The sequence below is a fragment of the Amblyomma maculatum genome, chromosome 3 (assembly GCF_055883805.1).
Source record: "Amblyomma maculatum isolate TAMU_Amacu chromosome 3, ASM5588380v1, whole genome shotgun sequence".
NCBI classification, from domain to species: domain Eukaryota; kingdom Metazoa; phylum Arthropoda; class Arachnida; order Ixodida; family Ixodidae; genus Amblyomma; species Amblyomma maculatum.
Genome location: NC_139346.1, coordinates 98855488 through 98874633, shown reverse-complemented (window position 1 = coordinate 98874633; position 19146 = coordinate 98855488). Strand labels below are relative to the sequence as shown.

General features: G+C 43.0%; 1 protein-coding gene and 1 pseudogene across 1 annotated transcript; one reads left to right on the top strand and one right to left on the bottom strand.

The window, feature by feature from the left end:
- Positions 1–1007: 1007 nt before the first annotated feature.
- LOC146195401 (uncharacterized) lies at positions 1008–10820 on the bottom strand. The gene is made up of 3 exons (XM_084596789.1): positions 10775–10820; positions 1391–1654; positions 1008–1338 (listed from the first exon to the last, which is right to left on the bottom strand). Exons 1-3 carry the CDS (start codon positions 10818–10820, stop codon positions 1205–1207), a joined length of 444 nt encoding a protein of 147 aa, XP_084452915.1. The 3' UTR covers positions 1008–1204.
- Positions 10821–14052: 3232 nt separating this feature from the next.
- Positions 14053–15224, top strand: LOC146195400 (uncharacterized; annotated as a pseudogene).
- The last annotated feature ends 3922 nt before the right edge of the window (positions 15225–19146 follow it).

The following is a 19146-nucleotide window of genomic DNA, read 5'->3' as shown; positions in this document are numbered from 1 at the left end:
CACTCAAGGGCTAGCACAAAGAGCTGGTAGAGATCGCCATGGTTTGCAATCCTTGAATTCTTGTAAATCATCAGTGTGAGGTACATTGCACTGTGTACATAGTACAGATTTAGGCAATGAGCGCTTCTATGTGATTTAAGCAAAACAATTTTATCTCTGCAACGAGGATGTTTAACTAGCAATCATCCTGCACCATAGCAGGAAAAACACGCCGTATTTAAAAGTAGAAATATGGCCACCTTTGCTGCTTTGATTTATAGCGCAAGTGGTACGTGTGTCAGCAATGTCAAAATTATGTCCACTGAAATACCAGCACTGGAGGGCCAACACATGGAGCTGAGTGAGCTCGCTATTGTTTTTAATCCATGAATTTCGGTAAAGTATCAATGTGAGGTACCACAAACAGTGTACAGTGTAATGATTTAGGCAATGAGGACATCATAATGAGTGTTGCCAGTGATTTTAGCAGGACTCCTTGATCTTTCCAACTAACATGTTTTAACTAGCAATAATGTTGTTCCTTAGAAAGACAAACCAAGATTATATATTAATAGAAATTACGCCCCGCCTTTGCTGGTTTGTTTTATGTCGCAAGTGATGCGTGTTTTAGCAATGGCGAAAAAATGTCGGCTGAAATAACAGCACTGGAAAGCCAACACATAGAACTGGATGAGCTCGCCATTGTTTGTAATCCTTTAATTTTTGTGCTACACTTAATATACTGTAAACACAGTAATGATCTAGCCAATCTGTACATTATAGTGAGTGTTGCCAGTGATTTTACCACATTTTCAGGACTCTGACGTTTGCAACTGAGATGTTTTACCTAGCAATCATCCTGCTCCATAGAAGAACATACCAGCAATTGTAAGAGCAGAAATCAATACCCCGCCTTTGCTGGTTTGTTTTTAGTCGCAGGTGGTGTGTGTGTCAGGAATGTCGAAAATACGTGACTTCAAATAACAACACTGGAGAGCCAACAGATAGAACTGGGTGTATTCGCCATTGTATGTGGCCCTAGAATATTTATAAAGCATGCAATGTGAGGTACAATAAACTGTGTACATAGTAATGTAGGCAATCGTGACATCATAATGATTGTTGCCAGAGATTTTGGCAGGTCTCTTTGATCCTCCTAAAATTGTTTAACTAGCAACCATCCTGCTCCTCAGAAGGACAAACCCGCAATGTTTAGGATTTGAAATCATGCCCCGCCTTTGCTTGTTTGTTTTATGAATTGTACTAACAATAAACACAAACCATCGTATAGAGAATCATAACGCACCGTCAGGCATTTCGAGACTTTCGCTTTGAATAGACAGCACAAGGCATGACCAACTTAGCAATGAGAATCTAGACTGTCAACAGTAGCCTGAAAAATTTTGTTCACAAGCTTCTAGAAAGGTTGTGAATAAAGGTGTGGGAACATAAAGTTTGCCAAAGCCTGATTCAGTTGGACGTTTTACCCTGAAATATATCAGGGCCTGCTTCTGATCAGAAAATGTGGCATTTTTTATAAGGAGCTCACAAGTCTTGGATTTTATGCATTTTTGCGTTTTCATAAACTTTCTCCCCAGCCATGCAGCAAAATATACCACATTGTTTTCTTCCATGATCGGAACATTTGCTGGCAGCGCATCTATCACACTAAGCACTTCGGGTTTTTCAGCCAAAATAGGAGATAGCACAGCAGCATTAAAACTACAGGGAGAGAGGTCATGTTATCAGCGCAGCTATATTTTGAACACACCTTGAATAAATGACTAAAATATCCGAAAAGCAGCCTGCAACTACCCAGGAGAACAGTTGACATTTTCTCCACACTTGAAATGTATAACAGCAAATGTGTTCTTAAGCACATCTTGGTTGAGATGCCATGTCAAAAGGTAATCAAATTTGAAGGTTGATGTAATGTATCCATACAGCATGAGCAGTGACCTTATTTTCAGAAAAATCCTCGAATGCATGTTGGTTGCCTGCGGCCGCCTAGCATCTGTACACTCTCGAAAACAGATATACACTCAGTTAGGAAGGCTTCGTGCATTGAACCGGCACACATAGCGGAACCTTAAGGTGTTTTAGCTTTTCGTTTTGGAACTATTAAGGCTGTCGAAGATGCGGTAAGCTTTCTCAACAAATCTTGCCGTGTGCATAGCTTGGGATGGTAGCTGTTGATAAGTCACTTGTGCAAACATTGCTTCTGCGCAGTGATAACTTATGACAGACCAGTGCCGCTAGTTTAACTAATAGCTTGCAAAAATATATAAAATTGAAATGATTGTCTCTTAGTCTGGGCACTGAATGTATCTCAAGCTGCGTGTATAAGGCATAGGCTTCCCGGATGAAAGAACTTTTAGCTACATGGCTCGCAACCTTGAAATAATACTACAAAAACATGTTCCGCAGACACGTCAGCAAGTGTGGAGCGTCAGAGGGAGAAGTGTTTTCGGCCACCAATGGACAAATAATATTTCGGGAGTTACAAAATAGCAAATAGACTTAGATTCTGGCTTGCCTGGTCACAGATGGCAACAATCGGGTCTAAACCAGCGTCCAAGAGAGAATTGTGGGGCTGGAAAAGCAACTCTTTAAGGGGGCTTGTTCAGGCGCATCCTTGTGTGCACAAAAAATAACCGATGGGTTGCTTTCATGACCTTTCAATGCTCTGGCATAAATACCAAAACCGCATCGCACAGGCGTTTAACCTGCCGGCCGCAATATTCTTCCAGTCCTTCAAATCGTTCATAAGAAGTGTTATACGACAACTCCTGTTGAATATGCATTTCTTCAAAAACAGTCGCGCAAGGGCGCTCAGTGTTTAAAAAGAAAGCAGACCTCTTTGTCATAGGGTCAAAATTTTCGGGGAAAAAATACTTACTCTTAAGGGCACTCGCTTGAGCCGCAGTCAATATATGACAATATAGCGAAGGTATATAGACGGCTTTCCCGCACATGAATTTACTATATTTCATTCTAGAACCCCCCTAAATATATTCACGTAAGTCGGCGCAAATAGAATATCCATGCTGTTCCAAATATCTGCAAATAATAGGATGAATCGAACTCAAAATCATTCAAAGTTAGGACCAGTTTAAGAAGCGAGCGATAAACTTCAAAAGCATGCGGATGGGGTTTTTGTATATTGATAGGAATATAAGTGTAGAGTGCCGCGACGTCAAGTGCGACAAGTATTAAATCATCTACAAAATTGGTGGTGTTATTAATACTATGTGACATAAGCGCATTCGTGAGTCTTGTGGCTGCATATCTTCATGCTGTGAATATGTAAATTCAAGATGCACCACCTCAATCATGAATGAGTTATATCACTTATATTCATGTCATGTTTGCATGGAACATGGGTGTGTACATAAGTAAAGATAAAGAGTTACAACGGCAGCGACAAAACTTTTTATTCCGCTTTATTCATCCACTAACCACCTCAAAAATAGTGTCATCATTGCTGCTGATTCGCTGCTCGCAATGGGCACTATAGTATGTTGCAGCAGGAACATTTATTTTATATGAGTACTTATCACACAATGGTGTTTATATTCTTCACTGTGCACATAATTTTATATCTGTATGCAGGTTGTTTGTACAGTGAATCTTTCAAATCAGACCGTACATTTGCAGTTACCAAGCATTCCATCAAGTATCCTAAAATACCTCGTCATATGCTTGAACTGGCAATATACGTGCTGTTGTTAAGCTGCATCATGTGCTGATTTTCAAAGATGAGAAACGCAATCATGTCACATAATGAGCGAGAAAATAGGTGACGTATTTCACCTCACAATGCATGCTTTATATCAATTCTAGGATTACAAATAATGGGGAACTTACCCAACTATATGTAAGGGCCCTCTAGTGCTATTATTTTAGCGGATATATTTTTTGACATTGCTGGCACACGCACCACCTGCGACATAAAACAAACCAGTAAAGGCGGGGCACAATTTCAACTGTAAGACATTGCGGGTTTGTCCTTCTGAGGAGCAGGATGGATTACAGTTAAAACATATTAGTTGCAAAGATAAAGAGTCCTGAAAGATTGGTGAAATCACTGGCAACTCATATAACATCCTGATTGCCTGAATTAGACTATGTACACAATTTACTGTACCTCACACTGCTTGAGTTATAAAAATTTAAGGAATACAAACAATGGCGAACTCACCAGCTCCATAAGTTGGGCCCTCAGTTCTGTTTTTTCAGCGGGCATATTTTCGACACTGTTGACACATGCACAACCTAGGTGCGACTACACTGGTTTTCGAGGAAAGAACATTTAGAACTTCGCAGCGCAGTACTTCGTGTTAAAGATAGAGTGCAAGTTCAAAGATTAAGCACTTGAGTTTTAGGCCTCTCAACAGAGAAGAAACCCGTTGTTATACGAACATCCACAATAGAACAATGGTGATGCATTTTGTATGGAAACAAAATATGTTAACACCGGGAAATGCAAAGAATAAAAAAATTGCTCTAGTTGCAAACTGAACCTACGCACTGCTGTGGTTAGAATGTAACCAAATGTTTGCGGAGTTGTCTATATCATAATGTCATGACCGGTGGACACATCACACTTTCAAGAAACTTGCACTGTCATGTGGCTCATGTGAATATCGCTTCAGTGAATATGCCATCTGTATCCCTACATGTAATGCCATAGCAGCCAAACAAAATTTCTGTTCTGACCCCAGCCTAATGTCCTCCTCTGATCAACTGTCGCGCATGTCGACGCGCTCAGCCACATTTCTGTAAAAAGGAAGTATCTGCTCTGGGAGCACATCTTTTGAGACTACCCTGCATTGTGTATAATAATGAAGCATTGGGCCTTCAATGTAACCCTCGCCTTAAATGTAAACTCTCTTAATACCTGCACTTTGAAGAAGGGACGAGATACATGGGAAATAGAAATTGTTCTTAGTCTTTGATAATGGCACTGAAACAACATTTTAAGCTGTCAGAGGTAGCTGTGTCGACGCTTTATGCTTCTGCATGAATAGCTTGGCAGATTACAACATGTAGGTTTCTGAAAACGCTCAATCCACCCGCTTTACGCTTTCAAATTCATTCCAAGCTTGCCAGCTACCTCAGCCGGTGTTTATACACAATATGCCGTCACCATAGTTTAAGCTGCACCCTTGGGTTGCATAAATTATGTAATCATAGCCTCACCAACATGCATGCTCCGTATAAGCAGCACCGTAGTCTTGCTTGCTTGCTTTCCTTCTTGAACGTAGGGTTATTTGCTTGGGTTTGTTTTTGTTTTTAGAGTAGTTCACTATAGTATAGGCATAGACCTTAATCATTGGCGTCAGGTTTAGAAAAAAATCAAGGATGGAGACAAAAAATAAGGATGCACCCTGGCATTGTTCACCAGGCAGCACCTTTAGACTTTACTTTTAAAGTTAGATAGGGACTGGTAGTTGTGCTTTGGCAACAACAAAACCAGTGCACATAGCCGAGGCATATGGCGTTTTGATTGTATCTTGGAGGTTTTAAAGCAATGTACGATGAGCTGAAGTCGGTGAACAAATTATGCTTTGTACACAGCTGCTCAATAGTTTTACTAGCTGTTCAAAAGTAAGTACAAAAAATTGGTGGTACGCATTGTTTACTGATTACTCCTGTACAAATATTAACATACACCTTGCATCAACATGTTAGTGCGAAATGACTGTCTTTTACCTAAATTTCTTGCATCTCCAGCTATTTATGATTTAGGCTACCGAGACGCGACCATTTAGCATTTCCCGCTCAAAACTCCTTAAGTGACATTTGGGATGCATGTTTCACAGACTGTTTACCAACCAACAATAAAGCTGAAAAAACACAGGAACCCTTTCCGATTACCAGGCTTGCAAAGGCGTTTGGGTTTATGCTCTTCTAATCCCAAGTGACAGCATTTGGCTCTAAGCCCGCATTCAATAGAGAGTTGTGGAAATGAAAAAGCTGTTACTAAACGCCCTGTGTAGCGTAGTCTTAGGTGGAAACAAAATGAACACGGAGCTTCTTCCATGCCCTTGAAATGCTTGGCATCATGAAGACCAAAGGCTCATTGCAAACTCTTTCATGAAGCTGTGAGAATCTTCCAGTTACTAAAACCGGTCACAAGAATAGTTTTGTGATAGCTCCTTTTAAATATGCCTGTCGTCGAACAGAGCAACCCGGTGCAAAAAAAATTCCACAAGCCATTTGAGTGAGCATTGCTTTCCACCGCTCACTGCAACAGGCACCCCCCGCTCATTGAAGTAGTCATAGTTGAAGTCACGTTGAATGTGAAAATGACATTCCTATTTTAAATTTACTGAACTAGACTGCATGCTAGCAAGGAAAGTGTGTCACTAGTATGGAAATGAAACAAAATGCATGTAAGATATATAGGCAAGTTCAATGTTTCAGTCAAATATTTTATCTTCAATATCTGCATGAGCAGGTTGTGATAGTGCAGACCTGAAAACGCACTGAATTTCTGGCTCCTCTGCAAAGTAACAACTAGAAAACACTAAGACTGCGACTAGGTGCACGAATAGTAGCTCACTTTATAAGTGGAAAGCAAACCTTCATGTTAGAAAAAATACCCAAGATGCTCACACTTGTCTTATTTCAAGTTGTTGCAAACAATGTCTAAAGGAGAGAGTTTCGCGGCGATTATTGCTACCACCAAAAGCAACACGTTTGCCTCACTCATCGCCGCAGACTCACTTTAGGTTGTGATTAATGTGTAAATCCGAATGTTATTTCAAGCTATCATGTACAACACTTAGCTGAAGCCAATTAAAGGAAACTGCCCTTTCATTATGCAAATGAATAAACATGAATGCAACGGACTATGCAAAATTCAATGTCGCAATGGACAATATCTGTGATGGCTTCATGAGGAGTTTGCAAAACTAGCAGATCTTAAAATGCAACTATTTTCGGGCTCGTCTGGACGCTAACGAAAACAGAACACTGTAAGGTAGTGATTGAGTGCTGCGAAAGCAGGTCATTCTATGAACGAAAGGTGTACATTTATGTACAGAAAATTAGCTAGAAGTTCAATATTGCAACCTCATTTATTAGTCCAACCAGTGTAAAATTACAAGCATTCATCTATCCTTGGTTAAGTTTCCATGACGGCCATGATGACCTAAAGTGTCAGTCCACATTTTGAATGCGTTATTGTTGTTTCTTGTTCGAAAGGTGCATAACACCAAAGAGCAAAATATTTTGTCTCTGCAGGTCATTCTATCAACGAAAGATACAAAATATGTACAAATTTATGTACAAAAATAAGCTATAAGTATAATATTGCAACCTCATTTAGTAGTCCGACGAATGTAAAAGTACAAGCCTTAATCTATCCTTGCTTAAGTTTTCATGACGGACAAGATACCCTAAAGTGTTATTCCACAATTTAAATGCGTTATTGTTGATTGTTGTACGAAAGGTGCATAACACAAAAGAGGAAAACATTTTGTGTTCCTTCATTTGAAACGTGGTGGCCAATATTACACAGTTAATATCAGCATCAGGAGCAGAGGTCGTCCGCCACCACACAAAGGGGTCGTGACTTTTCGTATTTCTTTGCTAACTTCGTCAAATTCGCCACCGTGTGTCTAGTGTTTTATTACAATAGCTAGTGAAGGAACCGTTTTACCTCCTGTTACCTGCCCATGTCATAAACAATTGAAATCACCGTGTGCTGTGGTCACATGCACACCGGTTCTCATGTAGTCCAATTGTTCGCGGCCCCATGCCGTTCACGTGAGATATATGTTGTGAACGTGTTACTGGAACGGTAAAAGTTGTCTTTTGTACTGTGTTGCAGTGTAATGAAAAACCTATGCCAACCAGAAAGAAAAAAAGATGTTTCACTGCACAAACAACTGAACAATGCCACACTGAAGATGAACAATCTCTACGGGGGAGGATGTATATGGATAAACATTGGGTATCCATTCTATTCAGCCTGAATTTCAGTGCCTCCAAAAAACAAACTGAAGCAAACAATCCTACCTTCAGGAAAGAAAGCAAGCAAGGCTACGGTTCTGCCTACATAGAGCATGCATGTTGGTGAGGCCATGCTTACATAATTTATGCACCCCAGAGATGCAGCTTAAATTTTGCTGATGGCATTTTGTGTGTAAACCCCGGCCGAGGTAGCTGGCAAGCTTGGAATGGATTTGAAAGCATAAATCAGGTGTATTGAGCTTTTTCAGAACAATACATGTTATAATCTGCCAAGCCATCTATGGAGAAGCAGAAAGCGTCGACAGAGCTACCTCTGACAGCTTCAAATGTTCTGTTACTGTCACTATCAAAGGCTAAGAACTATTTCTATTTCCCATGTAACCCGTCTCTTCTTCAAAGTGCAGGCATTAAGACATTTAACGTTAAAGACGAGGCTTACATTGAAGGCCATGATGTGTCATTAACTGCATATATGCAGTCTTAGGGGCACTCGCTCGAGCCGCATTTAATATATTGCAACATAGTGAAAGTATATAGATGGCTTTTCCGTAATTGAATTTAGTATATTTCATTCTAGAACTCCCATAAATATCGTCCCGTAAGTCGGCACGAATGGAATACCCATGCTGGTTTCAAATATCTGCAAATAATAGGATGAAACGAACTCAAAATAATTAAAATTAGGATCAGTTTAAGGAGCGAGCAATAAACTTCAAAAGCATGCGGATGGGGGTTGTTGATTAATACTTGAGAGAGGGCGTCGATACATTCATCGATAGCAATATTAGTGTAGAAAGCCGCGACGTCAGGTGCGATAAGTATACAATCATCTGCAAGACTGGTGCTTCTATTAATACTACCTTCATGCTGTTGATGTGTAAATACTAGATACACCTCAACCATGAAGGAGTTATATCACTCAGCCTCATGTCTTGTTTGCCTGGAACATGGGTGTGTACATAATTAAAGTTGAAGAGTTACAACTGCAACGGGGAAACATTTTTATTTCGCTGTATTCATCCACTACAACATCAAAAAGAGTGTCATCATTGCTGCTGATTCGCTGGTCGCAATGGGCACTGTGCATACATAGCAAAATTACTTTTCAAAAGGAAATAAATTACATTAATTATTACTTTGCTGAATATCGCAGAAAAGTAATTAAATTACATTACTCATTACTGCTCCTGAGAGTAATTACATTACATTACAATTACTTATACTGGGTAATTAAACTACTTTTAAATTACTTTCTAGTTTCAGTCTATGCAAAAACTAAGTAAAGCTAGTAAACAAAACGAAAACTTGTTCTCCAGACGCGAAGCACACAAATTCTTTCATCTTCCCGCCAAATTCTCCCGCCGGAGAGCTATTCCTCCCCTCTCTCCTACAGCACGGGCCATTACAAAAAAAACGTGGTCGAATGGTCGTGAAATGACAGGCGAACCCAGCGTCTTGCTGGCCCGGAGCTGTCTCCGCCATTTGAAGGGCCTGAAGAAGCTAGATTATGTATTGCTTCCGAAGTTCCAAGAATCGACATCGGCACATTTGTGCTCACTGTTCAGTAATGCTCAAGCAACGGTGCCTCACGTCATGGACCCTTCCGCCTATCTCCCTCAACCCCAATCCTCCCTCGCCCCGTGGTAAGTGTAACCAGGCACCACTGTGCCCTAGTCGACGCAACAGGGAATGCTGCTGCGCCGGGCTCCCAACTAGTTTTTAGCTCCAGCCTTCTTGCACCATTTCTCCCTTCGGGATTCCCTTGACGCCTTGTATCCTGCTGCTTGGAGAATGGTTGCCCCTGCTGCACACGAGGTCTGAGACGCACTGTTCTGCTCAATTTTGTCCCCCTTTGCCGATCCGTTACGCTGCTTTCGCTTGCCGCATGTTGTTCCTGCTTTCGCGGCACTCTTCTTCGTTGCCTATTGAAGGATAGTGGCGCAATTTAGTAAAAGTAATTTCGAAAAGAATTTGTTACTTTGGCTGCAAAATTACTGCCAAAACGTAATTCATTACATTACTAAATTACCAACCCGAAAAAGAAATTCTTTACATTACAAATTACCGAGTAAAATAATGAAATTACAGTAATTCCATTACTGTAATTACTGCCATATCTGGCACTGTGGTATGTTGCAGTAGGAACAATTCTTTTAAATGATTGCGTATCACACAATAGTGTATAATTTTCTTCACTGTGCATATAATTCTCTATCGGTATGCAGGTTCTTTATACAGTGAAGCTTTCAAATCTGACCGTACATTTGCACTTATCAACCATTCCATCAAGTATTCTTCTAACGTATCCCCTAACATGATTGCACTGACAATATATTTGTTGTTGATAAACCGCATCTTGTGGTCACTTTCATAGATAAAAACGCAATCATGTCAGATAATGAGCGCAAAAATAGCTGACGTATTTCACCTCGCAATGCATGCTTGTAAAAATTCTACGATTACAAACAATGGGGAACTTACCCAACTCCACGTGACGACCCTCTAGTGCTATTATATTACCGTACATATTTTTGGCATTGCGGACACACGCACCACCTGCAAAATAAAACAAACAAGCAAAGGCAGAGCATAATTTCTACTTTAAGACATTGCGGACTTGTACTTCTAAGGAGCAGGACGGATGCTAGTTAAAACTTCATAGTTGCAAAGATTAGTCCTGAACATTTGGTGAAATCACTAGCAACTCATGTAATATCCTGTTTGTCTGCATTATGATTATGTACACTATTTATTGTACCTCACACTGCACGAGTTATAAAAATTCAAGGATTAAGAACAATGCCGAACTCACCCAGCTCCATGAGTTGGCCCTCCAGTTCTGTTTTTTCAGCGGACATATTTTCGACATTGCTGACACAAGCATCACCTGCTACAAAAACAAACAAGCAAAGGCGGGGCACGATTTCTACTCCTAAACATTGCAGGTTTATCCTTCTGAGCAGCAGGATGGTTGCTAGTTAAACCATTTTAGAAGGATCAAAGAGGCCTGCTAAAATCTCTGGCAACAATCATTGTGATGTCAGGATTGCCTACATCATGACTATGTACACAGTTTCTTGTATCCCACATTGCATGCTTTATAAAAATTCTATGGTCACAAACAATAGCGAAATCACCATGCTCTATCTGTTAGCACTGCAGTGCTGTTATTTGAAGGGACGTATTTTCGACATTGCTGACACACGCAGCACCTGCGACATAAACAAACCAGCAAAGGTTGGGTATTGATTTCTACTCCTAAACTTGCTGGCATGACCAACAAAGGAGCAGGATGACTACTGATTAAAAATCTCAGTTGCAAACGTCACAGTCCTGAAAATTTGGTAAAATCACAATCAACACTCACTATAATGTACAGGTTGGCTAGATCATGACTGTGTTTACAGATTTTTATGTGTAGCACTAGATCCTTTTAAAAGCATTCAATGATTATAAATAATGGCGAGCTCACTCTGCTCTATGTGTTGGCCCTCCAGTGCTGTTATTTGAGCGGACATAATTTCGCCATTGCTAAAACACGACCCACTTGCGACATAAAACAAACCCTCAAAGACGTGGCATAATTTTTACTAATAAAACTTGCTGGTTTGTCCTTCTGAGGAGCAGCATGATTGCTAGTTAAAACATCTTAGTTGAAAAGATCAGAGTCCTGCTAAAATCACTGCAACACTCATTACGCTTTATGGTGGCTATGGTGCACGACGGGTTGTCTCGTCCTGCTTACACTATCATCGCCCTTATCACCATTCTACAGCATCATCAAAAAACAGTCTAACCCCGTTACCAGGTCTGGCAGCTAATTCTACAACTGTCTTTGGCTTTGGTCTTTTCCCTCAGTCACCTCCGCCAACTTCGTCACCTCCGTCAGCAATACCCGGACCCCCGCATAGTGCGAGGAGAGCGCTTGTCTGTTGTCGCCGCGCGCTCATTGTCGCGCCTTCAGCGTGGAGTGATCCACCGAGTGCGCTTCGGCTCCGTGTGGCCCGGGGTAAGAAAGTGCTTCATGGACTTTCGTTCAGCGGTGATTGCGGTCCAGTGGATACATCGGAGCACATGCTGCTTCGCTGTACCGCATCCGCAGAGCCACGTCTCGAGGTGCTCGTGGCTTATAGGGGGCTTGGAATCATCCCCGGAAGCATCGAGGCGCTCCCATAACGAGGCAGTGCACACACCCGTGACAGATAATGATGAGCCTCCGTGAGTTCACCGAGTAGGTTGGCTTGAATTCCCGCTTGTTCTTCGCTAGGTAGAGCGTGCGTGATACGAACTCTCCGTGTGCTATCTTGGGCGTACGTATGCTGCCATGCTCCTCGCACCGCCAGAAGGTGCATTGTGTCGCGCACGATCTGTTTCCGATAGGACGCTACTTGAGCAGCTAAGTATTACACCTTTGCAACTATATTGTAAATGATTGCAGTGGCCATTTTATTTATGACAGTGCTCATTTTACATTTGTGAACAGTGCTTAGACAATTGCGCGTGAGCGATGCGAATTCCTTGTGTTGAGCAATAATTGGTTCACAGGAAGGGAAAGGCGCAGTATTTGTCACACTTGCTCTGTCACACTTGCCGTAGGGAAGGGAGGGAGGCGGGAGTGAAAGTGGAAAGAGAGAAAGCGGAGTTGTAGTGGAGGACTAGGGAGTAATTTCGACCACCTGGGGATCTTTAGCGTGTGCTGACATCGCGAAGAAAGGGTAGCAGTTTTAGCCCTAAGTGGCTGAGACGACAGGTCAACGCCGCTTGCGGCGGGTACTAGCCACTCAACGCATTGTATCTGTTGCAGGCCTTCATCGCACCCGCCACTGTTTCGGTGGTGGACGACGGCTGTTGTTGCGGCGAGCGTCTTTCACTCCCTCTTCTTTTCTTCTCTATTTTCTGTGGTTGTTGTGGCTCTAGGAAGATGGGAAAAAAATGCACGGGCCTGCTACTGGCTCTGTAGCTGAGCCACCTCCGCTGCCTCGTGCAGACAGAAGTGAAAAAAAAACTGATTGATATATAAGAACGGAAAGGCGCGGTAACTGTCTCACTTGTTTTCTGCGGACACCTCAACCGCGCCATAATAGAAGGGAGGAAGGTGGGAGTGAAACTGGAAAGAGAGAAAGGGGAGCCGTAGGGGAGGGCTACGGAGTAATTTCGACCACCTGGAGATCTTTGCTGGCATCGCACAGCACACGGACGCCTCTTCATTTCGCCTCCATCGAAACACAGCCGCCGAGGTCTGGTTCGAACCCGGGTACTCCGGCACAGTAGTCGGGCGTCTTACCCCTGCACCACCCCGGCGGTGTGACAGAAGAGAAAATAGAAAAGGAAGAAAAGGAAGAGGAGAGAAAGGCGCGTGCCGCTACACCACCACCGAAGCGATGGCGGGTGCAATGACGGCCTACAACAGATAAAAATTTCGAGGACGCTTAAGCTTCGCCTTTAAAAAAGAACGCGATAGCGTTATCGCGTCCCGTTCGCACCGTCTACTCATTAGCTTGTCACGCTTTTGAGTGACAGAAAAACGTAGTTTACACGATACAACACTCGTTAACTTGTCCAAAGCATGCCTGTTTGGTAATTGTTCTGAAATAATAATAATAATATATTCTGGTACGTAGAAGCGCTGCCAGCCACCTTGCCGAAACGCGCGGGCCTCAAGTTGCAGTCGTAGTTCGTCGGCAACATCGTTGCCGATCCGAGCTGGCGCGATGAAGATCTCGGAGGCCATGCCCTGTCTATCTTACTCCGTGCGCTACACGCATGATGACGCTACGTGCACGCCAAGCCAAGAGGAAGTACAGCGGAAGAATAATTTACCACTCGCTTAACTGCGTGTTTTGTATTTCTGTAATTTACATGACCACAATTATTATTATACGCCACAATCAATTCTCTAAGGGACACTTCTGAGAACACCGCAATCAATAGACACGCCTTTGTCCATTCTAAACCATCTAGCAGGCGTGGCCGAGGCACTTCCGGCTTCCGTGGGAGACGGACGTGTGATGACAAGCTCTGAGCGTGCCTCGGTATCGTTCATATCTGGCCGAGGATGCGGCGAACGACGCCCACCACTCGGCTATCGCATGTATTTACCTACGTTTCCTTCGGGAGAAGCAATGAAGACAACGGTTTTCCTTCACTGTGATATTGCCGGCCGGCCTTATCGCATACAGGATTTTCGTGAGCCGTTGGAAAGGGCCGGTGTGCTACCATACGTGGCTGGCATTGGACCCTTCCAAATGTCTCATATCTGGATGCTGAAGATGAAGACTGAGGAAGCGAAGGGACGCCTTCTGAAAGAAGGCGCGCTAGAAGTGAAGAGACGCTACTGTGCGGTCATCGACCCGAACTAGCGTGAGTTGGTTTTCAAGGTGCACTGGGTGCCTTTCTACGTTTCGAGTGAAGCGGTGCAGAGGGCGTTCGAAGACTTGGAGATGTGAAAGAAGTCACTTATGAGCAGTGGAACAGCCCGGGTTTTGAAGAGGCCGAATCGACAACTCGGCTAGTAAAAATAGTGCTCAAAGAGGGGCTTTCGATCGATGATTTGCCCCACATGTACAAGTTTTACGGAAGGCTGGTTTGGTTTGGTTTGGTTTGCGGGGTTTTACGTCCCAAAGCGACTCAGGCTATGAGAGACGCCGTAGTGGAGGACACCGGAAATTTCGACCACCTGGGGTTCTTTAACGTGCACTGAAACCGCACAGCACACGGGCGCCTTGCTTTTCGCCGCCAAGGAAAAGCGGCCGCCGAGGCCGGGATTCGATCCCGCGTCCTTGGGAACAGTAGTCGAGCGCCGTAACCACTGCGCCACCCCGGTGGGGCTTGTGTTAGTGGTGGTGCCTGGACGGCCACCAATATGCTTAAGATGTAAGAAGACAGGCCACATTCGACGTGATTGCCGCACTCCGAGATGTAGTTCGTGTCATATCTTCGGGCACGACCGGGAGGGATGCGTCCGCACGTAAGCCCGTGTGGCCACGGGTATTGTGCCCCCTCAAGACGACGGGAGCGAGTTGATCATGGACCAGGAGGAACTGGAGAACGCTGGAGCCCTGCCCCCTACAGGATCCGGAGAGGGACCTGGTGTCAACAGCCGGAGCACACCACCGGAAGGAAGACGCAAGTTAGCGAACCCGCTGCAGAAACGACTGGAAAGGGGGAGGAGGCTGCTATGTCGTCAGATCAGCCAACAGCGAAAGGCACTTCGGAAGGAAGCGTTGCTGAGTCCCCGATGGATATTGCAACCGCCTCCATGAAGAGACCACGAGACTGCGAAAAGGTACCAGCTACAGAACGGGAACTGCGTCGACTAGAAAAGCAGTAGAGGGTGGAAGGCGCTAAGAAAGGCAAGTTAGCCTTATCGCAAACCGCGTTGCGGTCCTCGTCGCGAGTGAGCGACGAGAGACTGAAGAAGTGAGCGTTTAGTCATTGTTTGTTAGCTGGGTTTAGAGTATGGCTTATTGGAAAAAACCGCTAAAAGTGGGCACTCTAAACGTCTGAGGGCTCGCCTCGAGACGGAAGCAAGTGCAGTTGAACCGTTTGTTGAGCGAATTAGATTTAGACATCGTAGCCAGACAAGAAACAAAGGTTGAGGATGAGCAGCAAACAGACAATATGGTGTTTGGTTTTCAGTCACGCTTCAATGTTTGCGTAAGCCATGCAGTCGGTTTGTCGGCAGGTTGCTGTCTTTTCCTGAGGAAAAGTGTAGGCATAGCAGTGGAGCAAGTAATAACTTGTGCAAGAGGGCGTTTCGTCTTGTGCGACATCAAGTACATACGAAACCTGTGCGGTGAGGGTGGTGGTCCTGTATTCACCAACGACACAAAAAGAACGGCGGGAATTTTTTGAGCAGTTGATGCCTTTCCTTGAATGCAGTCGTGCGCCTATATTTTTGGGAGATTTCAACTGTGTTGTAGACTGTAAGGATCGTTCGAATAGAAATGTTGATAAAGACCAAAGTTCCGAATTGCTGAAGTGTGTTCTCAATGAGTGCAGCTTAGAGGACGTATCAGTCCTGGTGAATGGTGAAAAACGTGTGCATTTCACACATTTTCAAGGTAGTAGTCACGCGCGACTTGACAATATATGTGTCGCCAGAGTTTCCGCCTACCTGTGAACAGTATGAAGTGAAGCAAGTCTCATTTAGCGATCATTGCTTAGTTACTGTCACGCTTTGCGGAACGAAGCAGTGTAAATCAAAAATGAACTGGGACTTATGGAAAATAAACTCGAGGCTTACAGAAGACGAACTATTTTTAAGAAAAGTTAAGGAAAGCATTGATATTTTTTATGAGAGCGAAACAGGCTGTATCGAATCCTGGGAACGATTTAAACAGGAGGTTAAAATTAATGCAGTTGAGCGCTCTTCCATTATTAAGTATGAGGAAAAGAAAGAAGAAAAGCAACTGCAAGAGCTCTTAAAATATTTAAGGCGTGAAGAACGAATGCCGGGTATGTTCATGCATGATATAAAAGGCATCGAAGTTAGGCTAGAAGCTTTGGATGCCCAGAAGTGCAGAGGCACTGCGATAAGAGCGCGCACGGAAAAATGGCTCGGTGGCGAGACGCCAACAAAATGCGCCCTCGCTGATGAAAAGCGATATGCGCGCGCGAGCGAGATAACGGTTATTGAATACAAGGGGCAGAGGCATGATGAGCAAGACGGAATTACGAGCGCCTTCGTGGAACATTACCGTGAGCTGTTTTCGAGCAAAGAACCAAGTGAAGAACGGTTTAGAGATAACGTTTTGCCTCTGATGCCAATATTAGGCAAATAGGTTACTGAAGAGTTAGAGAACGAAATAAGTGTGGAGGAAATAGAAAAGGCCATTGATGAATTGAATGTCGGAAAGTCCCCGGGTCCAAATTGTTTGAGTGCGGCCTTCTACAAAAGCCTTAAAAGTGAGTTATCTATCATGCTCTATAGGCTTTTCAAGGAGTGCTTTGATGTGGGTTATCTGCCACCGTCGTTTAGCAACGCGCATACGGTCTTGGTTCCCAAGACTGATGAGCCAGCCATGCTTTTAAAAGTTACAAGCTATAGACCGATCACGTTAACAAATGTTGATTATAAAATTCTGATGAAGGTGTTAGCTAAGGGATTGCAATACATTATAAAAGATATTGTTGGACCTCATCAAACATGTGGAATAAAGACCAGAAGCATATTTAATAATATTCATGTAGCACGTAGTGTGTTCGAGTGCTGCGATGCTCTAAACAGGAGAGTGGCCATGTTTCAAGTTGATTTCGAAAAAGCATTTGATCGTGTGTCTCATGAAATATTGTACTGTTTGTTGGAACATATTGGTGTTGGTGCCGTTGTATTGAAAGGAGTTAAAATGGCTTATGCATGTTGTTCTACACGCCTTATGATTAACAAAGTGTTATCTGAAAGAATTGATGCAAAAGCATCTGTGCGGCAGGGATGCCCACTGTCTCCTCTCTCCTCTTTGCTATATATTTGGAACCATTGTGTAGAATGGTAATTGCTAACGAATACATCCGTGGTTTTAAGCTGGGAGTATGTGAAGTGAAAATATTGGCATACGCTGATGATGTGGCGCTTTTTTATGAAGATCGCGAAAGCGTTTCGGAAGCTTTGAAAGTACCACAAAGGTATTGCAGGCAGACTGGTAGTGCTGTTAATTTAAAGAAAAGTCTCGGAGTCTGGCACGGGGAATGGGAAGAGGAACCGGAAATTTCTGAGGAGTAAGATGGGCTACAAAGCCCGGAGTTTATTTGGAAGTCCCATTGGACAAATACGGGAAAAATACGAATTACTAGAATAAAAAAGCGGAAGAAATACGGGAAAGGACAAAAGGATGGATGGGACGTAACCTCTCTATTTTCGCCCGTGCAACTGTATGCAATACCTTTTTGGTGGCAAGAACAATGTATTTACTTCAAGTATTGTATTGTGCTCGAAGCAGTATACAAAGGTCCCATCGTGTATTTGCGGTCTTCATTTGGTCGTCCAACTGGGAACGAATTAACAGAGATAATCTCTTTCGGCGAGTTAAAGACAGAGGGTTGTCTCATGCATCTATATGTGCGGCAGATGGTTTTAAGGTTTTGTTTCCTACGTGACCAAAAAGATGCATTCCTGAGAACCTTTATGCAAATCATGCTATCCAGTGGAATTCCAGAGTTTATTGTCTCTTCATGCTTTGCTCGGGGAAACACTGTGTCACGCTTCCTGCGAGAAGTGGTGTGGTAGTTCAAGTTTTTGCGCGTGAGGTACTCTGTAGAGTATTTAGCGACGGTACCACCTAAGCGACTGTACAAGGATCTTATTTCACAATTGTTCCCAGCTCCATTGTACAGAACCTTATACCGTGAAGGCCCAGGGAAAGATGTGCTCAAACGAGTTAAAAACAATGTCCCTATCGAAAAATCTCATATGGATACATATGTGTTTCATATGAAAGTTTATGTGTCTCATATAGGCTCATATGAAATGATATGAGGCCAATATGAAACATATATCAGCCCTTATGTGTCTCATATAAGACACGTATCAGCACCTATGTGTCTCATTTCAGCAGATATGTGCCTCGTTTAAGGTAATATGGACCTCGTATGAGCTGAAACGTGTCCCTCATGTCCCTCATATGGACTGATATGTCTCTCTCAAGCCACTGATACGAATGATAATATGGCTCATATGACCTCATATTGCATCACATTATAGCTCATATGAATATTTTGCATATATATCTGGTACAGATTCATATGCATTACATTTCACCCTGTGTCTTTCACATGGCTCATTTTTTATTTTAATTTATTTGTGCAATCACAATCATCGAAGAGCATTGGATGAGGGGGACATATAAAAAGCATGTAGAAATAATAATCTGCTACTACAGTACATTGGACGCGGTACAATCAAATACATGAAAGGAGCATAGTGTTGATCCAAAACAGGGTAAGAATGAATTGAACACGATAACAGAAAATGCAAAGAATGAAATGCGAACATAAAAAAAAGTGCAACTAAAACAGTGGTACACGTACCCAAAAACATTAGTAACACTTGAGTTCATAACTAAATGTTTTCAGGGGATAAAAACTGATCCCTCCTCTGCATGGATAAGTAACTGCACCTTTGGGATACTGAATTCCATGCATCACACCATTTCACCCTATAACAGCATGATATATATCATGAGCATA